The sequence below is a fragment of the Oncorhynchus clarkii genome, chromosome 3 (assembly GCF_045791955.1).
Source record: "Oncorhynchus clarkii lewisi isolate Uvic-CL-2024 chromosome 3, UVic_Ocla_1.0, whole genome shotgun sequence".
Lineage (NCBI taxonomy): Eukaryota > Metazoa > Chordata > Actinopteri > Salmoniformes > Salmonidae > Oncorhynchus > Oncorhynchus clarkii.
The window spans coordinates 16,253,846-16,280,865 of record NC_092149.1 but is presented as its reverse complement, the minus strand read 5'-3'; the positions used below and the strand labels follow the sequence as shown (position 1 = coordinate 16,280,865).

The window sequence follows — 27,020 nt, the reverse complement described above, 5'->3', positions numbered from 1 at the left end:
CGGTTCCACGCGTCATCTCATCTACATTATAAGCATCTCCTCCCTATTCATTTAGCCATGAATCTAAAGCATGTTCATTAAGCCGCTCATTTAACCACTCATCCAGAGGCCCTTATCAGCACCAGCTAAATACTGACAGTATCAGACAGACCTAAATGTGGAATAATAACATATCTCATCTGTTTCCTTCCCCCTCTCTCTCCAACCTGATGCCTGTCTCCTAACTCCCCCAAACTCCACATTCACCCCTTCTCTAAACCCCTTAATATCCCTCCAACCCTCCCTTAATCCACTGTCACCCTTCTAACCCTCCCCAATACCCGCATCAATCCCTACATCCCTCTTCACTTCTCCCCCCTCCCCAGGTGTGAATCGCTCCATGAAGGACAAGGTGACCAAGCCTACATCCATGGCCCAAGGCCGGATGGCACACATGATCGAGTGGCAGAACTGGGACATGTCTGTGGTGGGCCCGGGGGGTGTCTCCGTCCCACGCAAGTCCACGGCAGAGCAGGAGATGGAGAGACGGTTGGAGAGCGACGCCTACAGCGACCTCAGCGACGGGGAGAAAGAGGCTCGCTTCGCCGCAGGTCAGAGGGGGAGGGGAATTTGTCACTGTGAGAGAAGACAGAAGCAATAGGAGTGGTTGATGCTGATTTATACCCCCAGGGTGGTGTTCAGAGGAAACCCTCACAAAATGAAGCCTTTAGGAAAAAGGGTTCTCATGTGTTGAACCCCACATCATAACCAGACTGGTTATAGGTCAACTAATCAGCATGGCATAACACCAGCCAAATATATCAATATTGGCCTAGGCAAAGCATAACCATAGATATTAGACTACATATTAAATCTTTATTTAAATTAGCCATAGATATTAAATCATTAAGGCGCTGAGGGAAGGCAGCAGCCAACTGAGCCGTTACAATGACCCTGACTTACCCTCTGCACTCCAGGTATCCTGCAGCAGTTTGCCATCTCCCAGGCAACGCTCATGGCCTGGACCTCCATGGATGGAGAGAGCATGAGGTCAGGGTCTAACCAGGGCAGTGTGGCCCACCTCAGCGAGGTTAACCAGGAGAGCATCACCAGCCGAGGTAAGGGACTACAAATATGGCCTCTAAACCAGCATGTATCAGCCGAGATAAGGGATTACAAATATGACCTCTAAACAATCATATGTGGTTGAGGTAAAGGACTATAAATATGGCCTCTAAACCAGCATGTCAGTCGAGGTAAGGGACTACAAATATGCTTGACAAACTTCAGTAGCACCAATCAACTAGGGCAACCAAGTTTAAGGGATAGTTTAAGGAGCTAAATAGGATCCTGCACTGCGGAACCTTGTCTAAAATGTGCAGACAAACACATTTATGCATAGGCTTGAGATCAGGCAAAGCTGGAGTGTAGTGTGTGGGCTACATTATGCGTCATTTTGCTCAGTAACAAAGGCATCTTATTCCGTCTCAGCCTGGAGGGTTAACTCTGTGCTAATTTCAGATTCGCAAACAGCCTGGGGGAATGCAAGACCAGGGATTTCCACTGTATAAATAGTCCACTTGGTCATTATTATTCCACATCGCTGTGCTGTCCGTTACGGTGCTCCTGTATTTCTCCTTCTCATGCAAAGAGGCGTTCAGACATGGAGACATGTTGAAATCATAATGTTTTTTTCTCCCTGTGGTTTGTTATTGAGAGATAACAAATGGCCTTGAGGCTGTGTGATGATCATTGGTTGAATCACAGCTTCAGGCCAGTTATTTCATGTAATTATATTACCTGAAGTCAAATAACCGTAGAATGTTCTTATTAAAAGGCTGTCTCTGGATGTATTTTGACAGTTTTGAGTCATCATTAAAGTGATATCATGTGAGGTTGCCGGCATGATGCTTGCTAACTCTTAGCACTGCCATATCAACTCAGCACACCATGAGGCTCTTTTGTCAGATTATGTAAACTCAGCAAAAAAAGAAACGTCCTCTCACTGTCAACTGCGTTTATTTTCAGCAAACTTAACGTGTATATTTGTATGAACAAATTCAACAACCGAAACATAAACTGAACAAGTTTCACAGGCATGTGACTAACAGAAATTGAATAATGTGTCCCTGAACAAAGGGGGGTTAAAATCAAAAGTAACAGTGAGTATCTGGGGTGGCCACCAGCTGCATTAAGTATTGCAGTGCATCTCCTCCTCATGGACTGCATCAGATTTGTCAATTCTTGTTGTGAGATGTTACCCCACTCTTCCACCAAGGCACCTGCAAGTTCCCAGACATTTCTGGGGGGGAATGGCCCTAGCCCTCACCCTCCAATCCAACAGGTCCCAGGCGTGCTCAATGGGATTGAGATCAATCAAATCAAATCAAATGTATTTATATAGCCCTTCGTACATCAGCTGATATCTCAAAGTGCTGTACAGAAACCCAGCCTAAAACCTCAAACAGCAAGCAATGGAGATTGAGTGGAGATTATAACAGAACATGGCCAAGATGTTCAAATGTTCATAAATGACCAGCATGGTCAAAATAATAGGTCTGGGACAGGTAGCACGTCCGGTGAACAGGTCAGGATTCCATAGCCGCAGGCAGAACAGTTGAAACTGGAGCAGCAGCACGGCCAGGTGGACTGGGGACAGCAAGGAGTCATCATGCCAGGTAGTTCTGAGGCATGGTCCTAGGGCTCAGGTCCTCCGAGAGAGAGAAAGAATGAGAATTAGAGAGAGCATACTTAAAGCCCCTGTAATAGGGTTAGAGGCAGAGAATCCCAGTGGAAAGAGGGGAACCGGTCAGGCAGAGACAGCAAGGGCTGTTCGTTGCTCCAGAGCCTTTCCATTCACCTTCCCACTCCTGGGCCAGACTACACTCAATCATATGACCCACTGAAGAGATGAGTCTTCAGTAAAGACTTAAAGGTTGAGACCGAGTTTGCGTCTCTCACATGGGTAGGCATAAAAATGGAGCTCTATACGAGAAAGCCCTGTCTCCAGCTGTTTGCTTAGAAATTCTAGGGACAATTAGGAGGCCTGCGTCTTGTGACCGTAGCGTACGTGTAGGTATGTACGACAGGACCAAATCAGAGAGATGGGTAGGAGCAAGCCCATGTAATGCTTTGTAGGTTAGCAGTAAAACCTTAATCAGCCCTTGCCTTAACAGGAAGCCAGTGTAGGGAGGCTAGCACTGGAGTAATATGATAAAAAAAATGTGGTTCTAGTCAGGATTCTAGCAGCCGTATTTAGCACTAACTGAAGTTTATTTAGTGCTTTATCCAGGTAGCCGGAAAGTAGAGCATTGCAGTAGTCTAACGTAGAAGTAAAAAAAGCATGGATTAATTTTTCTGCATAATTTTTGGACAGAAAGTTTCTGATTTTTGCAATGTTACGTAGATGGAAAAAAGCTGTGCTTGAAACAGTCTCAATATGTTCGTCAAAAGAGAGATCAGGGTCCAGAGTAACGCAGAGGTCCTTCAGTTTTATTTGAGACGACTGTACAACCATTAAGAATAATTGTCAGATTCAACAGAAGATCTCTTTGTTTCTTGGGACCTAGAACAAGCATCTCTGTTTTGTCCAAGTTTAAAAGTAGAAAGTTTGCAGCCATCCACTTCCTTATGTCTGAAACACAGGCTTCTAGCAAGGGCAATTTTGGGGCTTCACTATGTTTCATTGAAATGTACAGCTGTGTGTCATTCGCATAGCAGTGAAAGTTAACATTATGTTTTCGAAGGACATCCCCAAGAGGTAAAATATATAGTGAAAACAAAAGTGGTCCTAAAACGGAACCTTGAGGAACACCGAAATTTACAGTTGATTTGTCAGAGGACAAACCATTCACAGAGACAAACTGATATCTTTCTGACAGATAAGATCTAAACCAGGCCAGATCCGGGCTCTTCGCTGGCCATGGCAGAACACTGACATTCTTGTCTTGCAGGAAATCACTCACAGAACGAGCAGTATGGCTGGTGGCATTGTCATGCTGGAGGGTCATGTCAGGATGAGCCTGCAGGAAGGGTACCACATGAGGGAGGAGGATGTCTGTAATGCACAGTGTTTAGATTGCCTGCAATGACAACAAGCTCAGTCTGATGATGCTGTGACACATCGCCCCAGACCATGACGGACCCACCACCTCCAAATCGGTCCCGCTCCAGAGTACAGGCCTCGGTGTAATGCTCATTCCTTCAACAATAAGCGTGAATCCGACATCACCCCTGGTGAGACAAAAACTTGACTCGTCAGTGAAGAGCACTTTTTGTCTGGTCCAGCGACGGTGGGTTTGACCCATAGGCGAGGTTGTTGCCAGTGATGCCTACAAACCCTCAGTCCAGACTCTCTCAGCCTATTGCAGACAGTCTGAGCACTGATGGAGGGATTGTGCGTTCCTGTTGTAACTCTGGCAGTTGTTGTTTCCATCCTGTAACTGTCTCTCAGGTGTGATGTTTGGATGTACCGATCCTGTCCAGGTGTTGTTACACGTGGTCTGCCACTGCGAGGATGATTAGCTGTCCATCCTGTCTCCCTGTAGTGCTGTCTTAAGCATCTCAGAGTACGGACATTGCAATTTATTTCCCTGGCCACATCTGCAGTCCTTATGCCTCTTTGCAGCATGTCTAAGGCACGTTCACGCAGATGAGCAGGGACCCTGGGCATCTTTCTTTTGGTGTTTTTCAGAGTCCGTAGAAAGGCCTCTTTAGTGTCCTAAGTTGGTCATTAACTGTGACGATAACTGTGACCCTGCATACCGTCTGTAAGCTGTTCCACAGGTGCATGTTCATTAATTGTTCATGGTTCATTGAACAAGCATGGGAAACAGTGTTTAAACCCTTTACAATGAAGATCTGTGAAGTTATTTGGATTTTTACTAATTATCTTTGAAAGACAGGGTCCTGAAAAATGGATGTTTCTTTTTTTGCTGAGTTTATATACACCATTCCTCTATCAGAAACTTGTTTGGCCAATGTCCCAAAGACATTTCTGTGAATAAGTGTGATTTACCTCATCCTTTTGTGTTTGACAGCCTTTTTGTACATAACAGCATTGGCAACACATAAACTGATATATTCTTCCATTTCTTTTCCTCCTTCGCACAAAATGTCTACCATACTTCAAAAGTTTTAATGTTGTTATCAGTCAGTGGGGGATATTAGTTGCCTTGTTCATCCGTAACAAAACCAGATTGGAATATGAGATGGCAAAAACTACCATGACTTTCCCTTATTCATATCAGCCTGAATTATATGTAATTTTAATGCAGCGCAGACAGACTCCCCAATGGCTATACAGAGTCATAATGCTGATGTATTGGACTACTCGGTGTAGCTACACTTGGTGTCTGTCTGGGGATTGTTCAAGTAAAGTCATTTTCTCAATTATATATTTGGGTGTGAGAGGGTTGGGGTGTCCCCCAGGGATATCACATGATTCCTCTTCAGGTTTCCTATTCCTCTGATGTCAGCATTGTAGATTTATTTGCAGTTTGATGTCCATGAGGTCCAATGTAGTGCATCCGTCAAGGACAACCAACCGTTTATCCCGCCTCTTCACTCTTCTATTTTCTCGTTCTTTTCATCCTCTCAGACCAGATATTGCACCACTCCTCTGCGGACATGTGGCCCAACACCTATGTCGCCCAGGGCCTCTACTGCCTCTCCTCCTCTGACGCCTGGGAGCCAATCAGCAACGAGCCCTCCGGAGTGGCCTCTCCCGCTGCTGGCTCCTACGTGATGCAGCAGGGCGGGACTTCCTGTGATGGGTATGATGGGAACACGTTGCTGCAGCAGCAGCAGCAGCAGCAGTTCAACCTACAGCAGCAGAGTCAGCTCCAGCAGCTGCAGCAGCTACAACAGATACAGCACTACCAGCAACAGCAGCTCCTGTATCAGCAACAACAGGTGAGGGAAAATCAACAGTCTAATATGAGAGGGAAGTAATAACAATCTATTTCCATGGATAGACAATATTCATTCATGGCGTAGTCGGGCAGCTGACGTGGGTTTTTCTCTTTTTTCTCTGGGGTATTTTGAACGAGACAAGAATACTGATCAATACATTATTGTATCTCCCTTCTTAGACAACAAAATTACCCTGTCCCTTTCAATCCAACATTACGCTTAAAGGAAGAAACATCCCTTATCCACAGATTTAGGATCATATTTACAGATTCTTTACCATTAGGGGGATAAACAAATATCTGATCCTGTATCAGTGGTGAAGGGGAACCTCTACCTACCTAAGTCTCCTCATTGTCTCGTCCTTCTCTTAACAGTCTCTGGAGCAAAGGCTGCACAGCGCCAACCACTCGTTGCAAGCCACGCCCAACAGCACCATCCACAGCCTGGCCCCTGCTACCCACGCCCCATTGGTGGACCTGTGGGGGGCGGGTCAGACAGAGTCCTATCAAGCGGATATTGGAGGGTACAACATAGGCGTGGCAGTGGTGGTGGAGGCGGCTTTGAATGTTCCGTCTGGGGATGAGGGGGCGGGGAAAGACCATTCCCATCTGCTGGAGCAGCAGGAGGAGGAAGATGAACTGAAGGTGAGGTCATATCAGATCACAGGGTCATCATGGCCCAGTTTTTCAAAAGTTATCTGGATTTCGTCTATCGGATAGGATTAAATGCATAGAAATAAAATGAATAGAACGGGAGTCCTCATTCAAGACAATGATTGATACATTCATTCTATTCATTATATTTCTATGCATTTAATCCAGAGAGATTTTTTTTTTTTTAAACTGGGCGCTGAGGTCATATCAGTGCAGATAGGTACATCCTTAATGCTTTATAAAAAAAAAAAACTATTTTCTACATTGTAGAATAATAGTGAGAGCATCACAATTATGAAATAACACATATGGAATCATGTAGTTACCAAAAAGTGTTGAACAAATCAAAATATATTTTATATTTCAGATTCTTCAATGTAGCCACCCTTTGCCTTGATGACAGCTTTGCACACTCTTGTCATTTTCTCAATCAGCTTCATGAGGAAGTCACCTGGAATGCATTTCAATTAACAGGTGTGCCTTGTTGAAAGTTAATTTGTGGGAATTCTTTCCTTCTTAATGCGTTTGAGCCAATCAGTTGTGATAAGGTAGGGTGGGTATACAGAAGATAGCCCTATTTGGTAAATGACCAAGTCCTGCCGAGGTGGCAGGGTAGCCTAGTGGTTAAAGCGTTGGACTAGTAACTGGAAGGTTGCAAGTTCAAACCCCTGAGCTGACAAGGTACAAATCTGTCGTTCTGCCCCTGAACAGGCAGTTAACCCATTGTTCATAGGCCGTCATTGAAAATAAGAATTTGTTCTTAACTGACTTGCCTAGTTAAATAAAGATAAAAAAATATTATGGCAAGAACAGCTCAAATAAGCAAAAAGAAACAACCGTCCATCTTTCCCTTAAGATATGAAGGTCAGTCAATCCGTAAAATTTCAAGATCTTTGAAAGTTTCTTCAATTGCAGTCGCAAAAACCAACAAGTGCTATGATGAAACTGGCTCTCATGAGGACCGCCACAGGAAAGGAAGACCCAGAGTTACCTTTGCTGCAGAGGATGAATTCATTAGAGTTAACTGCACCTCAGATTGCAGCCCAAATAAATGCTTCACAGAGTTCAAGTAGACACAGACACATCTCAACATCAACTATTCAGAGTAGACTGCGTAAATCAGGCCTTCAGTAGAAACACTAGTAAAGGACAGCAATAAGAAGAAGAGACTTACTTGGGCCAAGAAACATGAGCAATGGACATTAGACTGGTGGAAATCTGTCCTTTGGTCTGATGAGTCCAAATTTGAGATATTTGGTTCCAACCGCTGTGTCTTTGAGACGCAGAGTAGTTGAACGGATGATCTCTGTATGTGTGGTTCCCACCATGAAGCATGGAGGAGGAGGAGGAGGTGTGATGGTGTGCTTTGCTGGTGACACTGTCAGTGATTTACTTGTAATTCAAGGCACACTTAACCAGCATGGCTACCACAGCATTCTGCAGCGATACACCACCCCATCTGGTTTGCGTTTAGTGGGATTATCATTTGTTTTTCAACAGGACAATGACCCAACACACCTACAGGCTGTGTAAATGCTATTTAACCAAGGAGAGTGATGGAGTACTTCATCAGATGACCTGACCTCCACAATCACCAGACCTCAACCCAGTTGAGATGGTTTGGGATGAGTTGGACAGCAGAGTGAAGGAAAAGCAACCAACAAGTACTCAGCATACGTGGCGGCTCCTTCAAGTCAGTTCGAAAAGCATTCCAGGTGAAGCTGGTTGAGAGAATGCCAAGAGTGTGCAAAGCTGTCATACTACATGATTCCATATGTTATTTCATAGTTTTAATGTCTTCACTATTATTCTACAATGTAGAAAATAGTGAAAATTAATGTAACGGTTTTCTTGGTGAGAAGGAGAGTCGGACCAAAATGCAGCGTGTAGATTGCGATCCATGTTTATTCAATAAACGAAACACGAATCTAAATACAAACACTACAAAACAATAAACATAACGAAAACCGAAACAGCCTATACTAGTGTAAACTAACACAGAATAAGGACATCAAGACACTAAGGACAATCACCCACGACAAACTCAAAGAATATGGCTGCCTAAATATGGTTCCCAATCAGAGACAACGATAAACACCTGCCTCTGATTGAGAACCACTACAGACAGCCATAGACTTTGCTAGATAACCCCACTAGCTACAATCCCAATACATACACACCAAAACCCCAGGACAAAACACACCACAATACAAAAAACCCGATGCCACACCCTGGCCTGACCCAATACATGAAGAAAAACACAAAATACCTCGACCAGGGCGTGACAGAACCCCCCCCTAAGGTGCGGACTCCCGAACGCACCTCAAAACAATAGGGAGGGTCCGGGTGGGCGTCTGTCCATGGTGGCGGCTCCGGCGCGGGACGTGGAACCCACTCAGTCAATGTCTTAGTCCCCTCTCCTCGCGTCCCTGGATAGTCCACCCTCGCCGCCGACCATGGCCTAGTAGTCCTCACCCAGAAACCCACTGGACTGAGGAGCAGATCGGGACTGAAGGACAGCTCGGGACTGAGGCAGCTCGGGAGTGAGAAAAAGCTCGGGAGTGAGAGAAAGCTCGGGAGTGAGAGAAAGCTCAGGCAGGTAGGTAGATCTACCAGATCCTGGCTAGCTGGTGGTTTTAGCAGATCCTGGCTGACTGGCAGATCCTGGCTGACTGGCGGATCTGGCGGATCCTGGCCGACTGGCGGATCCTGGCCGACTGGCAGATCCTGGCCGACTGGCAGATCCTGGCAGATCCCGGCCGACTGGCGGATCCGGAAAAGTCTGGTTGACTGGCAGATCCGGAAGAGCCTGGTTGACTGGCAGATCCGGAAGAGCCTGGTTGACTGGCAGATCCGGAAGAGCCTGGTTGACTGGCAGATCCGGAAGAGCCTGGTTGACTGGCAGATCCGGAAGAGCCTGGTTGACTGGCAGATCCGGAAGAGCCTGGTTGACTGGCAGATCCGGAAGAGCCTGGTTGACTGGCAGATCCGGAAGAGCCTGGTTGACTGGCAGATCCGGAAGAGCCTGGTTGACTGGCAGATCCGGAAGAGTCTGGTTGACTGGCAGATCCGGAAGAGACTGGCTGACTGGCAGATCCGGAAGAGTCTGGCTGACTGGCAGATCCGGAAGAGTCTGGCTGACTGGCAGATCCGGAAGAGTCTGGCTGACTGGCGGATCCGGAAGAGCCTGGTTGACTGGCGGATCCGGAAGAGTCTGGTTGACTGGCGGATCCGGAAGAGTCTGGCTGACTGGCGGATCCGGAAGAGTCTGGCTGACTGGCGGATCCGGAAGAGTCTGGCTGACTGGCGGATCTGGAAGAGTCTGGCTGACTGGCGGATCTGGAAGAGTCTGGCTGACTGGCGGATCTGGAAGAGTCTGGCTGACTGGCGGATCTGGAAGAGTCTGGCTGACTGGCGGATCTGGAAGAGTCTGGCTGACTGGCGGATCTGGAAGAGTCTGGCTGACTGGCGGATCTGGAAGAGTCTGGCTGACTGGCGGATCCTGGCAGACTAAAAGATCTGGCTGCTCCATACTGTCTGGCGGCTCTGGCTGCTCCATGCTGACTGGCGGCTCTGGCTGCTCCATGTAGGCTGACAGCTCTGGCGGCTTCTTACAGACTGGCAGCTCTGGCGGCTCCGTGCAGAATGGCAGCTCCTTGCAGACTGGCAGCTCCTTACAGACTGACAGCTCCTTACAGACTGACAGCTCCGTGCAGACTGGCAGCTCCTTGCAGACTGGCAGCTCCTTGCAGACTGGCAGCTCCTTGCAGACTGGCAGCTCCTTGCAGACTGGCAGCTCTGTGCAGACTGGCAGCTCATTGCAGACTGACATCTCAGGCTGCTTCATGCAGACTGACAGCTCAGGCTGCTCCATGCAGACTGACAGCTCTGGCTGCTCCATGCAGACTGACAGCTCTGGCTGCTCCATGCAGACTGACAGCTCTGGCTGCTCCATGCAGACTGACAGCTCTGGCTGCTCCATGCAGACTGACAGCTCTGGCTGCCCCATGCAGACTGACAGCTCTGGCTGCTCCATGCAGACTGACAGCTCTGGCTGCTCCATGCAGGCTGGCAGCTCTGGCTGCTCCATGCAGGCTGGCAGCTCTGGCTTCTCCATGCAGGCTGGCAGCTCTGGCTTCTCCATGCAGGCTGGCAGCTCTGGCTTCTCCATGCAGGCTGGCAGCTCTGGCTGCGCTGAACAGGCGGGAGACTCCGGCAGCGCAGGAGAGGAGAAAGGCTCTGGCTGCGCTAAACAAGCGGGAGACTCCGGCAGCGCAGGAGACGAGAAAGGCTCTGGCTGCGCTAAACAAGCGGGAGACTCCGGCAGCGCAGGAGACGAGAAAGGCTCTGGCTGCGCTAAACAAGCGGGAGACTCCGGCAGCGCTGTAGAGGAGAAAGGCTCTGGCTGCGCTAAACAAGCGGGAGACTCCGGCAGCGCTGTAGAGGAGAAAGGCTCTGGCTGCGCTAAACAGGCGAGGCGCACTGAAGGCCTGGTGCGTGGTGCTGGAACTGGTGGTACTGGATCGAGGACACGCACAGGAAGCCTGGTGCGGGGAGCTGCTTCCGGAGGACTGGAGTGTGGAGGTGGCACAGGATGGGCTAGACCGTGAAGGCGTACTGGAGATCTTGAGAGCAGTGTTGGCACAGGACATGCAAGGCTAGGGATGTGCACAGGAGGCCTGGTGCGTGAGGCTGGCACCGACTTCACCAGCCGACTAACACGCACCTCAGGACGAGTATGGAGCGCTAACCCAGGTGCCATCAAATCCCCAACACGTTCCGTCGGGCGAATTCCATGCAAAAAGCACCAACACAGCAACTCCCTCATTTCTCTCTCCTCCAATTTCCCCATTAACTCCTTCACAGTCTCTGTTTCGCTCACCTCCAACACCGGCTCTGGTTCTGGTCTCCTCCTTGGCTCCTCACGATAAACAGGGAGAGTTGGCTCAGGTCTGACTCCTGACTCTGCCACACTCTCCCTGAGCCCCCCCCCAATACATTTTTGGGGCTGATTCTCAGGCTTCCATCCGCTACGCCGTGCTGCCTCCTCATATCTGCGCCTCTCAGCTTTCGCCGCCTCCAGTTCTTCCTTGGGGCGGCGATATTCTCCAGGCTGAGCCCAGGGTCCTTTACCGTCCAGTTCTTCCTCCCATGTCCATTTCTCCAGGGGGTGCAGCCTCTCCCACTGCAGCTGCTGCTGCTCCTGCTGCTGCTGCCTCTGTTGCCTCTCCTGTGGCTCCTGCCTGTTAACACGCTGCTTGGTCCGTTGGTGGTGGGTGATTCTGTAACGGTTTTCTTGGTGAGAAGGAGAGTCGGACCAAAATGCAGCGTGTAGATTGCGATCCATGTTTATTCAATAAACGAAACACGAATCTAAATACAAACACTACAAAACAATAAACGTAACGAAAACCGAAACAGCCTATACTAGTGTAAACTAACACAGAATAAGGACATCAAGACACTAAGGACAATCACCCACGACAAACTCAAAGAATATGGCTGCCTAAATATGGTTCCCAATCAGAGACAACGATAAACACCTGCCTCTGATTGAGAACCACTCCAGACAGCCATAGACTTTGCTAGATAACCCCACTAGCTACAATCCCAATACATACACACCAAAACCCCAGGACAAAACACACCACAATACAAAAAACCCGATGCCACACCCTGGCCTGACCCAATACATGAAGAAAAACACAAAATACCTCGACCAGGGCGTGACAATTAAGAAAAACCCTTGAATGAGTAGGTGTGTCAACTTTTGACTGGTACTGTATGACAGGGAGACATTTCCATCTGAACTCATGAATAAACCCTTGCTTTCTCCTCTCCGTGGTCAGAGAATCATGTGGTATCTGTTATATTCTAAACATTTATATCTGACCAAGCCCCTGCTCTGTCCCCTGAACAGGACGAGGAGGTGACACTCTGCATGGAGCCGGAGTCTGCCACTCTAACACAGAGAGATGAAGCCATCACCTCCGGGGGCAGTAGTCCTGGGCAACCTAGTCCGGGGCGCAGTAGTCCGGGGCAACCACCAGCACAGCAAATCACAGAGCGGAAGGCCTCTGATGTCAGCTGTGGAGCCATCCAGATGCTGGAGGAGAAGGAAGAGAAGCAGGGGTCCACTGTTGCTGCCATGGCAACCAACTGATTGACAGATTGTCCTGCGAAACGTGACAGACTGACCCTCGGCGTCAGGAATGACTGAGCCTTATAATTAAATATTTATCAATAAATATGTTCCTTTTTCAGGTATCAAACACATTTTTGATGGGATATAAACTCTTGTGACCACTGAAGAGCAGAGGAGGAAGATTGGAAACGGACTCACAGAGCGACAACAGCTGGTCCAACGGACAACTTTTTTTTGGAAGCCTTACATTCCCAGAGAGAAGGAGGAGGGAGGGATGAATAGAGGGAGGGAAAAAAGACTGAGCGAGAAAAAGGAGGTATGAGGGGATGATAAAAAGAAGAGGAGCAGCTGAGATTGAGACATTTGTATCAGGAAGAGGAAACGGAGGAGGAGGGAATTGAAACATGCATGCTTTTTAAACAAACAACTTTATCCAGTCCAGCGTCAAATATGATAATGATCATTACATCTATAGTAATAAAACATTATCATGGCAACAATGATTTTCTAACAAAGAAAACAATCATGACAACACAAAAATCTATGTATAAGTGTATGATAAAAGAATATATATCAAAATCACTGTTTTTACAACACTATCTCTCCATTGGAGAACTACTCTGTTTACAGCTTACACTCAACACATCAAATGGAATAATGTCAACCCCATAACTTGAAGAACAGAAACACTCACATGTTATACCCTCTCCTCTTATGTCATTCACATCTAGCATCCACAGCACTTATAGAACTAACTGCACGAATACAGAGCAACTTTAGTAGGTTGAGTTCATCATAACCCCCTAAAAATTACACATATTCAATTATCCCCAAAAATGATTTAAATCCAAATTGGCTCTCTGCAACATAACCACTGCAGTGAAATCTACTTGAACCCTCCTAACACAGTTAGAAAGACAACAACGTTACTATGTTGCTGTGTTCTCCAGATGTCCAAGGCACATAAAGGCTGCAGGCCTGTCGGCCACACACACAGCACTGCACAGTTAAAGGAATGTACTGTACAGTAAGATAGTGTGCTTCCTACTCTGTCTTTCCGTATGTTTCTTCAGAATACTATGGAGTACCTGTCCCATATTGAACTGTATAGACTTTGCACTGAACCAGAGAAGACTCAGGGCATGGAGCTCCTTGTAGTCTGCTTGACTGTGCATCATGACTGACAGGTCCGTGTCATGGAGTGAATGGTGAAGAAACAGAGCTGTAGTAGTGAATCCCTTTGTACTGATGCCATCCAACAGATCAGAGGCAGCCTTTGGACTCTGTCACACGTCAATGTCCTTGATTACTGTTCAGAAAGAGCCCTTAGCATCACCAAGAACCAAAACAGAACCACTAGACAAGATGGATTCTGAGCTGTTGTTCCAGGTTCCAAACTAGAGATGGATGGAGGAAGAGGGAGTGCTCTGGAATGTTTTGGTACCAACAGAAAGAGGATTTAGATTGAGATGTGCTTCTGTTTTACCCCAGATTGTTGTTTTGATGTCAGCTCTTGGGGACAATACCAAGCTTTTCTTTGTGGAGAAAAGATGAGGAGAAAATGTTTCTCTGAAAGGTGTAGGTTAGAGCTGTTTTAATTGGGTGCTGATTCTTAGAAGGGAAAAAACACGTCTTCAAAATTGTAACTAATTAATGAGGAGCCAAACACAGGTCTTCTAAACGGCTTGTGGCCACTACTGTCATATAGATGTAAATACTAATGAGAGAGGATATAAACCATCTCTCACAGTCCCCACTGCAACAGTTTCTTTATTTTCTACACGTCTCAGTCCCAGCTCTTTCCTTTGGGAATCTTCCTGAGCTCCCAAATGAAGCGTATTGCGTTTAGATTTGTTTCTATCACCACACAAGTAAAAGGAAAAGGATAGTGGAATGTCAACATTGTAAATACTGTGATCATTCAAATATGGGATATCGGAATACTGTTATAAAATAATGCAAAGGACCTAATTTGACTGGGTTTAAGGAGAACATTGAAGTCAATCAGGGAATAGAACTGAATAGTAGAACCAAACACTAGAACCGAACAGAACCGGTATCTTCCTGTTCATGGTGACTACAGCGATGGAGCAGAACTCTGCCTGAGTCGAGTGTGACGTTTGAGTTAGCGTGTGTATTTCCTGAAGAGGAAAGTGTGTATCCCAACGGAGGAATGGTAGTGAAGTTCAGAGACATGATAGAATAGTGGAATTTTGGAGATACTGGTCTGGAATATCTGTGCACGTGTCACTAATAAAAACAACAACAATAGCAGTTATTATTATTATTAGTATTCTTATTCATATCATTATGATTATTATTATTATTATTAATATTATTATTATGTGACGGAGAACAACCTTCTCCTTTCACTCTGATGATTGTGTGAAAAAAACTTTTAACATAGAAAAAAGGTTTATTGACTTGAATTCATGAACTTATTGATTGATTATTTATGCAATGTTGGGACAATGTTTATTTTTCTACTGAATGATTGACACCCCCTCCAGTATAAGACAGAATATGTGTGGTTGATGTAGAGCAGTTTCCTGTTGGTTGGGGCTCTCTCTGATCGGACAAACAGACAGTGATTATAATACCCTAGGCCAGTGGTGGAAACTTCTGGAGGGCTTCATTGTGGCCACAATTCATTGTAATCAGTTGTGTTAAAGCTGGGCCGGAACAAAACCCTGCACACACTGACTGCATCCCTCCAGGACAAGGGTTAAGGTTATGGTTATCCACCTCTTCCCTGGAGATGTCCATCATGAAACACACAATGATGTCATTTATATAGTCATAACCAGTCATGAAGATTCATGTCACAGCTGCCATGATCACCCAGGCAATGACAACGCAACCTCAACCACACAACTTCCTTTAGGCTACTAGTCATAAGTGTCCATCAGCTGTCATGACACGTATGACGTGTCTGCAAGACAGGATGCATATTGGTATTAGAACTAACCAAGGCTAGGAGTCTATCCTGACCACGTCACCTGACCAGGATAGACTCAGCGCCCCTACTTCTAACAGATGGTTCTGGTGAGCTGCAACCTTGTGGTGTTATTCAGTTTGTGTTATGCATTAGTCTTCACCTGTCTGTCTCAGACTGGCTCTGAGAGCTACAACCTACAGGATGTCTTTACCCAACCACTCTTATTCATTTATTTATTTCATGATTATTTGGGGGGAGGAATAACATGACAGCCTGTACATAGTTTATTATTTATTGTAGGAAAGTCTTTTTGAAGCAGTATTGTTCTGTGTGTTGTCCTTGGGACTTTCTGTAGTGATAGACCTTTGACCCCAGAGAGATTGTTCTGCTTCATTGAAAGCACAAACATGGACCCAGAGAATGATACTACTTCAACGAATATATTTTATTGATTTTTGGATAATTAAGAACTTAATAATTGAATAAACTAATAACAAGAAGCCAAATGTATTTCCTTGATGTTCCTGTTTATTGATTGTCTTTGTTGATTGATTGACTGATTGATTTCCAGTTGATTTCTTATTATGTATGATTCTACTGCCATCTTTCAATACGTAACTTGTCTGCAGGCAGTCTTCTTGCCTTTCTACCCCTTGCTTTCTCTCTTTGTACCTGTTCTGTATATTTGTGTCTCTGTCTGTCCGAGTCTGTCTGTCCATGTAGTTGTCTGTTTTATAGTTGGAAGAATCACTGCCAGAAAACATTGCTTAAAAAAATCTGACAGACTGACCAAAGGTGGATTTGAGGCAAACAGACATTTTTAAAAAATGATGTAGTCAGTTGGAACTGTGTGGCACAGAACCCTGAGGTAAATACACTTGTATACAATTGGGTTGATTGAATGTTTTAATTTGAGATGATCAATGTAAACTGGCAAGACCAGTATATTAAAGCCCATACCTATGCATGTTTATCGGAAGGTTGTGACGGGATGGTTCTTCCACGTGGTCTCCCCTCCCTTCCTCCTCGGCCGTAAACCTATATATTTCTCTCTTCCTCCCCCTCTCTCTTTCCCCTGCACGAGCGAACACCCTCTTCCATCCCTTTCTCCTCTACTCCATTCTCTTTCTTCTCCCCTCCGCCCCAAATAAAATAAAAACAGCGGAGAAAGAGCAAATAAACTCAAAGAGAATCCTGATGTGTATGTGTGTGGACGTCTTTGAACAGTGAGAAGGGACATTGTTTTTTATATTGTGAGGATGAGGAATGTCACCGAAAGCGTGCTTTTCTTTATGGTCAGTGAACACGGAGATGCAAAGCCTGCTGGGGCTTTGTGACACAATTCTTCTATCATGTTTCCATTCCCTCCCTGTCAACCCCAAACACACATTCTAGGTGTATTTCATCCTGAATACATGACATTGCATCCATCCTTCCTGCCTTCCTTCCTTCATGTATGGTAGTGTATAAAACTTGCTGGTAGACATCAGGGATTACTTAAAGGATGGATAGATTTTTTAAGTACTCATATTGGGCCCCAGCCTGGTAGCCAGATCTGTTTCTTGTTCAGCCAACTTCTTTGTCAAAGCCATGCCAAAGATGACAATCACAGAAACAGCCCTGCTGGGGACCGGCAACTATGGTTGAAGCCTACAGTTAAACCTCCCTGTCTGCCATTATGATGTCAGGAGAATGTTAATGTCAAACAAATTCCCAGAGACTTGTTTCTCCTGGCTCGTGTGTGTGTGTGTGTGTGTGTGTGTGTGTGTGTGTGTGTGTGTGTGTGTGTGTGTGTGTGTGTGTGTGTGTGTGTGTGTGTGTGTGTGTGTGTGTGTGTGTGTGTGTGTGTGTGTGTGTGTGTGTGTGAGTGTGAGTGAGAGAGAGAGACTAAAATACACTGTTGACCTTCTCAGCTGGAAGTGTTTATTCGTCCACAGCCTTTCTATAGACACACTTTTAAGAGACTGGAGTGAACAGTGCATCTCTGGTATTATGCTGGAGCTGATTATTGCCCTGCTCCATTGCTGCTTATTTTAGTCCAATGAAATGTTACTGAAAACAATATTTATTGTTTTCCATAAGAATAGTAGATAGGCAACGGTATGAACAATTTCAATATTTACTTTACAGTGGTTACAGTAATCATTTAAAGCCTGCATATTCATTAATCAGTAAACGTTCAATCGATTTGATCAAATATAAATCAGTCCATTGACAGACATGGAGTCATGATTAATGATGTGATTTCATTATCAAACATTTCGTTGCTGTCATATACAGTGTCATAAAGATACATGAAATTCAGTGATACAGACATACACTACCATGTAGCTACAAACACATTCATACATTCAACAATACCGGGACAAGGAGACAAACCATGATATGCACAGATGAAGAACATCTGTCAATTTTTGTATTTCGAAAGACACGGAGAAACTGAAATAGTGAAAAGGAATAGGCTGTCTGTCTTGAGTAGAAAAAAATCATTAAAGATGATTGAGATCCACAGAAAAATAAGGAAAGAGGCTACCATGGTACAAAAAGTATTATTAGCTACTAGAAATTCCAAAACTACAAGTCCCAGAAGCACTGTGTACACCTGTTCTTCCTGCTCCCTGAAAGCTGAACATCTGCAGAGCCTTGAATGAGCCTGCACAGAACTCTATTACCCAGGATGCACCTTGACACCCTCTCACTGAATGAGGCCAGAGAGGTCTTCATTTAAGAAACAGAATCCACAGAATTCCCTCAGTCGCCATCTAAATCGGCTCTTCAGAATCTTTGTTCTCCCTATCTCCATCCGTATCCGGCACGGTAGGAAGGGATGACACAATGAGTGGAGGAGGAGGGTGTTGAGGTGGGTGGTGAGGTGGGGGAGACGGGGGAGGAAGGCTCCTGAGGGAGACAGTCTGTCCCTTCGCTGTTGGGGGTGGAGGTATCACACCCTGCACCTGCACTGGAGCCACCTGCTCCTCCTGTGTTCCCCCTGGGTTCCTCCTGAGCCTCATCCATGTCACCCTTTCCCTCTGTCCTAACCACCTCATCCTTCCACCTTTCCATCTCTTCCTCCCTCTTTTCTCCATCTCTACCCTTTTCTTCCTTAACCTCCCACCTAAACCCCTCGCCCCCTTCCTTCCTCTTCCCCCCCTCACCCCACAGCTCCCTCTCCCTGGTGGGGGAGGAGGGGGTGGTGGGAGGAGCCTCGTGCTTCTTGGCTTTACGGTTGGCATCTCTGAAACTGGCCAGAGGGGGGCGCAATCTCACCCCAATAAGGGTGGAGCCCTCGATGGCCTTCTGCAACTGTGAGAGGTAAGAGAGAGGGAGAGATAGAGAAGGAGAGATTAAAGGGGAGAGATAAATATAGAGGGGGAGAAGAGAAAAGGGATGGCGAAGAGAAAAGGGGAGAGCGAGATAAAGAAAGAGGGGAGGGAAATAGAGATAGAGATGGAGGGTGAGAGAGGAAGGGAAAGAGAGTGAATAGAAGTGGTTAACATAGCATGTCATAACACAAGCAAAGCATGTTAATACAGGTTTTACTGTGACGTTGTGATAAGTCAGAGACGAACACAGTTGATGGTGTAATAGTGTGACTCACTATTCGAGTACAACAGAACAGCAAAGCAACAGCCAACTGAACAGGCTCCATGTATTTTTATGTGTATTTATTATGGATTCTCATTTGTTCCTGCCAAGGCAGCAGCTACTCTTCTTGAGGTCCAAACAAGATTAAGGCGATTACATCACCTAAAAATGTAACAGTACATCATACAACACATTACTAGACCACTACTCTACCACTACATATCTACAATACAAAATGTATAATTTTACAATGTACATGTGTGTAAACTGTGTGTGTCAGCGTGTGTGTGTGTGCGTATGTGTCTCTTCACAGTCCACGTTGTTCCTTATGTAGTATTGCACACGTCTGTTCTGGACTTGGGGACTGTGAAGAGACCCCTGGTGGACAGGCGTGTGGGGTATGAATGAGTGAGCTGTGTGCTAATTGTTTTAACAGACAGCTCAGTGATTTCAACACGTCAATACCTCTCACTAAGACATGTAGAGATGCAGTCAATCTCTCCTCTACTTTGAGCCAGTAGAGATTGACATGCATGTTAATGATGTTAGCTCTCCATATGTTCTTCTATGTGGCACTTGACCATATGACTGGGCAGTAGTCCAGGTGTGACACAGCTAGGGCCTGTAGGACTTGTTTTGTTGATAGAGATGTCAAGAAAGCAGATCTTAGCTACCGTTGCATCAATATGTCTTGACCATGACAGGGTTACTACAAGCAGTTTAGTCAAGCCCACTACTTTTGTGTCGTCTGCAAACTTTATGATTGAGTTGGAGGCGTGCATGGCCACGCAGTCATGGGTGAACAGGGAGTACAGGAGAGGGCTGAGCACACACCCTTGTGGGGCCCCAGTGTTAAGGGTCAGTGAAGTGGAGATGTTGTTTCATACCTTCACTACCTGGGGGGCGGCCCGTCAGAATGTCCAGGACCCAGTTGCACAGGGCAGGGTTGAGACCCAGGGCCTCCAGCTTGATGATGAGCATGGAGGTTACTATGGTGTTGAATGCTGAGCTGTAGTCAATAAACAGCATTCTTACATAGGTATTATTTTTGTCCAGATGGGATAGGGCAGTGTGCAGTGCGATGGCGATTGCATGTGTGGACCTGTTGGGGTGGTATGCAAACTGAAGTGGGTCTAGGGTGGCCGGTAAGGTAGCGGTGATATGATCCTTGACTTGCCTCTCAAAGCACTTAATGATGACAGAAGTGAGTGCTACGGGGCAGGAGTCATTTAGTTCAGTTATCTTTGCCTTCTTGGATACAGGAACGATATTAGCCATCTTTAAGCATATGGGAACCTCAGACCGGGATAGGGAGAGATTGAAAATGTTCGTAAACACACCAGCCAGCTGGTCCGTGCATGCTCTGCTGTTGCGACTAGGGATGCCATCTGGGCCTGCTGCCTTGAGAGGGTTAACACGTTTAAATGTTTTACTCACATCTGCCACTGAGAAGGAATGGGGGGGGGGGGGGGGGGTCTTTGTTAGCGAGTCGCGACGGTTTCACTGTATTATCCTCAAAGCTGGCAAAGAAGGTGTTTTGTTTGTCTGGAAGCGTGACATCAGTATCCATGACGTTGCTGTTTTTGTTTTGTAGTCCGTGATTTTCTGTAGACCCTGACACATATGTCTCGTGTCTGAGCCGTTTAATTGCGACTCCACCTTGTCCCTGTACCTGCATTTCGCTTGTTTGATTGCCCTGTGGAGTGAATAACTACACTTTTTATATTCAGCCATATCACCAGACCTCTTTCCATGGTTAAATGCGGTGGTTCGCTCTTTCAGTTTTGTGCAAATGCCGCCATCCGTCCACGGTTTCTGGTTAGGGTAGGTTTTAATAGTCACCGTGGGTACGACATCTCCAATGCACTTATTTATACACGCACTCACCCAGTCAGCGCCAATGTCATTCTCTGAGGTTGACTGGAACATATTCCAGTCCGCATGATAAAAACAATCTTGGAGCGTTGCTTCTGATTGGTCAGACCAGCATTGAATGGTTCTCGTCATTGGTATATCCTGTTTGAGTTTCTGTCTATAAGCCGGGACGAGCAAGATGGCGTCGTGGTCGGATTTGGAGGGCGGGGGAGGGCTTTGTTTGCATCGCGGAGGTTAGAGGAGCAGTGGTCGAGAGTATTACTACATGTTGTGCAATCAATATGCTGATAAGATTTAGGTAACATTGATCTCAAATTTGCTGTGTTAAAATCTCCAGCTACAATAAACGCAGCCTTCGGGTATATAGTTTCCAGTATACATAGAGTACAGTGAAGTTCCTTGTGTGCCGTCTTGGTGTTCTTAGTATCAATTTCTCTCAGCCAATCATCAGTAATTTGTGTAAGTGCTGTACATGCTGAGTGCCCTTCTCTATAAGCATGCTGAAAGTAATTTGTTTACTGTGATATAGCATTGTCTCTGGTCAAAAATGTTTTTCAAACGTCTACTAAGGGTTGGTAGCAGGCTGATTGGTTGGCTCTTTGAACCAGTAAAGGGTGCTTTGCTATTCTTGGGTACCGGAATGACTTTTGCTTCTCTCCAGGCCTGATGGCGCATGCTTTCCTGTAGGATTAGTTTAAAGAGATGGCAAATAGGAGTGGCAATATAGTCCGCCATCATCCTCAGTCATTTTCCATCCAAGTTGTCATTCCCAGGTGGTTTGTCATTGTTGATAGACAACAATAATGTTTTTACCTCATCCACACTCACTTTACGGAATTAAAAAGGACAACGCTTGTCTTTCATAATTTGGTCAGTTATGCATGGATGTGTAGGTTCAGAGTTTGCTGTTGGCATGGCATTCCTCAGTTTGCTAATCTTGGCAATGTAATTACTGTGACACTGTGAGATCATCATCAGAGAACGATGACAGAGGCAGAACGAATGGACAAGCTGTGTGAGAGAGACAGAGAGAAAGAGAGATAGAGATAGAGAGAAAGAGAGAGCTTGTGTGATCTCACCTACGACTCCCACCAGTTTCCCAATGCTGGTAACCTAGGCATGACTGAGACCCAGCAAGGATAACAAAGTGTGGGTCTGTCAGAGAGAGAGGGAGGCATATTTGTCAATATCCTACAGCATGTAGTGTTTATAATGTCTTAAAGTGGCTACATAAGAGCACAAGGTGCTAGCTACAGTTGATACCTTGTGAAGGGGGTTCTCTCCACCAGTTGAAAGGTGGAAGGATCAATCCACATCTCCTCCATACTGATTGGCTTATCCAACTCTTCTTCTTCCCAGGTTTTGATCTGCATTAGCCAATCAGAGAGCAGAGAGGGTGATTGACAATATAAAGAGGGAGTAATAATTTATGATATTTGATTCTACTCGTGGAATCCTTTTAGTGCTAGATGAAGTGCCCAGGTCAGGGTGTAGAGGTCAGGGATCAGGGGTTAGGTGTTAAAGGTTGATCAGGGTGAGTGAGACACATTACCTCCTCTGAGGACATGGTGTCAGTGAGTGGAGGTGGGGTGGATTCCTGGAGAGAGGAAAAGAGAGAGAGGAAGAGATAGAGAGGAAGAGAGAGGGAGAGAGAAAGAGAGAGAGAGAAAGAAAAGAAGGAGATTTTAGTTATTTTCTCCCTCCAGGTTTATAAAGTGTCAGATCAGATGCCCCCTTGTGGTGCTATTTCTCCATCACACAGAATGACAAACCTGCTCATTACATATCATATCATACATTATAGCAAGGTCATGCCATTGACGTGAGCGTGTGTCCCCTACTGGACAGAATGTGATATTGCTCTTCTTTGAGCTACCAGAGGAACGCTTGAGGTTGATGTTGGCCTTAACCACAGATCCAGGATCAGGTTGCCCTAAACACCAATCCAAACCTCAACCATTATGGGAATGAAAAACCTCTTCTAATATATCTGACCTTGTATCAGTGGTTACAGCCAACCTCTATCTTGATATGGAATGATACCTGAGCTTCAGCCTGGCTGGTTGAGGAAGAGGAGAAGAGGCGCTGAAATATTCCCCTCACAGACTGGAGGGAACGCTTCTCTGAAAGACAGGACAGACATTTAGAAGTGAGTACATTGGGTAAACATTCTCACTCTAACACAATACTTATTTTCCACCATAATTTGCAAATAAATTCATTAAAAATCCTACAATGTGATTTTCTGGATTTTTTTTCTCATTTTGTCTGTCATAGTTGAAGTGTACCTATGATGAAAATTACAGGCCTCTCTCATCTTTTTAAGTGGGAGAACTTGCACAATTGGTGGCTGACTAAATACTTTTTTGCCCCACTGTATATCTCACTGGTCACCCCCAAAGCCAATTCCTCCTTTGGTCGTCTTTCCTCCCAGTTCTCTGCTGCCAATGACAGGAATGAACTGCAAAAATCTCTGAAGCTGGAGACTCACATCTCCCTCACTAACTTTAAGCACCAGCTGTAAGAGCAGCTCACAGATCACTGCACCTGTACATATCCTATCTGTAAACAGCCCATATATCTACCTACCTCATCCCCATACTGTATTTATTTGCACCCCAGTATCATCTACTGCACATCTACAGCACCATTCCGGTGTTTAATTGCTATATTGTAATTACGTCGCCACCATGGCCTATTTATTGCCTTAACTTACCTCATTTGCACTCACTGTATATAGACTTTTTGTTTTCTTTTGTTCTACTGTATTATTGACTGTATGTTTTGTTTATTCCATGTGTAACTCTGTGTTGTTGTATGTGTCGAATTGCTATGCTTTATCTTGGCCAGGTCGCAGTTGTAAATGAGAACTTGTTCTCAACTGGCCTACCTGGTTAAATAAAGGTGTTCTCAACTAGCCTCCCTGGTTAAATAAAGGTGTTCTCAACTGGCCTCCCTGGTTAAATAAAGGTGTTCTCAACTAGCCTCCCTGGTTAAATAAAGGTGTTCTCAACTGGCCTCCCTGGTTAAATAAAGGTGTTCTCAACTAGCCTCCCTGGTTAAATAAAGGTGAAATAAAATGTAAAAATAGCCTTTTAAAATTATAAACTTGGATTAGCTAACACAACGTACCATTGGGGTGGCAGGGAAGCCTAGTGGTTAGAGCGTTGGACTAGTAACTGGAAGGTTGCAAGTTCAAACCCCCGAGCTGACAAGGTACAAATCTGTCGTTCTGCCCCTGAACAGGCAGTTAACCCACTGTTCCTAGGCCGTCATTGAAAATAAGAATTTGTTCTTAACTGACTTGCCTAGTTAAATAAAGGTAAAAAAAAAAAAAAAAATAAATAAAAAAAATTAGAACACAGGAGTGATGGTTGCTGATAATGGGCCTCTGTACGCCTATGTAGATATTCCATAAAACAATCTGCCGTTTCCAGCTACAATAGTCATTTACAATGTCTACACTGTATTTCTGATCAATTTGATGTGATTTTAATGGACAAAAAATGTGCATTTCTTTAAAAAACAAGGACAGTTCTAAGTGATCCCAAACTTTTGAACGGTAGTGTGTATACTCGTAATAAGACTAAGCAATTGGCCTATTAAAATGTTTATCTGTCTCCATAAAGATAATTAGCAATATGCAAGAGACTATGGTTGAGTTACACTAATAGACAATGAATAATAAACATCTGAGTTGTTTGGACTCAAAACCTGAGTTATTGACCAATAGTATTACTGTAAAGTTAACCTCCAATCAGATGTCAGACCTACATGATGTAACCTCTCAGAGGTGTGACAATGGGGGTTGGCAAGACCAACACAGAGAATGCTGAATTCCGAAGATAACACATAGCAAATTATTGCATACAGCTGATAAGAAGAGCCACTTCTGGGGCTTCCCTGCAACAGCAGCAAGGCAAGATGAGACTTCAGAGGAGACTCACCAATGACAGCATAGCCCCCGGGGAGGATGCGATAAACTATCCCATCAAACAGGATACCGTTTGGGAAGAGAGTGGCCATGATCTCCCTACCAGACGCCCAAATGCTGCCCCTGGGGGAGAGGGATTTATAGGCAATACATGGATTTATAAAAGGTTATTCTATAAGTCATGAACATAAACTCTAATAAGCTCAATAATGCTCTCTGACCTCTCCAGCCATGAACTGGCCGAATCCAGGAGGAAAGGTCAGGGTGGCGATGACAAACGTCACTGCACCTGAGTAGATCAACCGACTGAACACACACAATCGCACAAACACACACGCATGCGCACAAATACAAAATACAAAGACGGACACACACACACACACACACACACACACACACACACACACACACACACACACACACACACACACACACACACACACACACACACACACACACACACACACACACACACACACACAATATTATTAAACAACTGGGATACTCAGCCGTTATAACAAACCACAATGCCATTACTTAAATGTGAAGCATTTTAGGGTAATGACATAAATTGTCAGGAATCTCATCCCAGTTCATTGTCTGGCTGTCAGGCTGTTGAGTTCATGGCAGGACACCTCTACTGCTCTGCCCCTCCTAATGTGTGAGCTCAATGTACCTTGACTGGTGAGTCAATGGCTAAGTGAATGTGTCTAACTGGGTGAATGGCTGGCTGTTAAGCCCTGCTTGTCTGGGTCAATGTCGTGTAACAGATTACTTTGGAAGAAGAGGCTACCCAAATGAAACTCATCTGGAATGGAATGTGGAAAGTGTCAGGGATCTGGGTAATAGTGTCTGCTAAGCATTACAATTGTGAAGACATTTGAGTGAGTGTAACAGTGTGTGTGTACTGTGTGTATGTACTGTGTGTACGTATTGTGTGTATGTACTGTGTGTGTACTGTGTGTATGTACTGTGTGTGTACTGTGTGTGTGTGTACTGTGTGTGTGTACTGTGTGTATGTATTGTGTGTATGTACTGTTTGTGTGTACTGTGTGTATGTACTGTGTGTGTGTACTGTGTGTGTGAACTGTGTGTGTGAACTGTGTGTGTGAACTGTGTGTATGTACTGTGTGTATGTACTGTGTGTGTGTACTATGTGTATGTATGCGAGTGCGTACGTGCGTGATGTCTCATTGCTTGGTCAGAAAGCGCGTGAGAGACGTCTGTCTCCTCATCACTAGAACCACCTGTCTGTTCAGGTAGACAAAGAAGGCCCCCAGGAACCCACGGGAGATTCTACAACAGACGGACAGGGGACAGAGAGTCAGGAACCTACAGGAGATTCTACAACAGACAGACAGGGGACAGAGAGTCAGGAACACACAGGAGATTCTACAACAGACAGACAGGGGACAGAGAGTCAGGAACACACAGGAGATTCTACAACAGACAGACAGGGGACAGAGAGTCAGGAACACACAGGAGATTCTACAACAGACAGACAGGGGACAGAGAGTCAGGAACACACAGGAGATTCTACAACAGACAGACAGGGGACAGAGAGTCAGGAACACACAGGAGATTCTACAACAGACAGACAGGGGACAGAGAGTCAGGAACACACAGGAGATTCTACAACAGGGAGTCAGGAAGACACACACAATCCCATTGATCCCCACACCATCACAAAGTGGGTGAAGTTCAGTTGAAGACTGTAGGGTCTAAAAGGGGTGTGTAGAATGTTTACTAAGCGCTCTCACCCAATGATAGCGAAGGCTGGGAGCTCCTGCAGGTCAAAGGGAAAATCCATCCGGAAGTTGGTCCGGAAAAGAGCTGTAATGGTGACTGTGACAGGGACAGCGAGAGAGTGAAACTGATCCTATTCTAAAACACCTGGCATGAATAAACATATGACATCATCATGAGAGAAAAGGTGTACAGTGGGATTCAGTTGTTTTGCTTACCAGCAAAATAAACATCAGAGTGAATCAGAGACAT

General features: G+C 45.5%; 1 protein-coding gene and 1 pseudogene across 4 annotated transcripts in view; one reads left to right on the top strand and one right to left on the bottom strand.

Moving 5' to 3' along the window:
* Window positions 1–14,561, top strand: part of LOC139405759 (uncharacterized) — a 40,775-nt gene extending 26,214 nt beyond the window's left edge. For 2 of the 4 annotated variants that reach the window (XM_071148184.1, XM_071148181.1), the window contains 5 exons: window positions 366–590; window positions 957–1,097; window positions 5,579–5,892; window positions 6,267–6,536; window positions 12,466–12,834. In XM_071148184.1, coding sequence (XP_071004285.1) covers window positions 366–590; window positions 957–1,097; window positions 5,579–5,892; window positions 6,267–6,536; window positions 12,466–12,708 — 1,193 coding nt within the window. In that variant the 3' untranslated portion in view covers window positions 12,709–12,834. Of the gene's footprint in view, window positions 1–365; window positions 591–956; window positions 1,098–5,578; window positions 5,893–6,266; window positions 6,537–12,465 lie in introns of all 4 variants that reach the window. The other 2 variants (XM_071148182.1, XM_071148183.1) reach the window with 2 other exon arrangements.
* Window positions 14,562–18,390: 3,829 nt separating this feature from the next.
* On the bottom strand, window positions 18,391–27,020 carry LOC139384913 (uncharacterized; annotated as a pseudogene).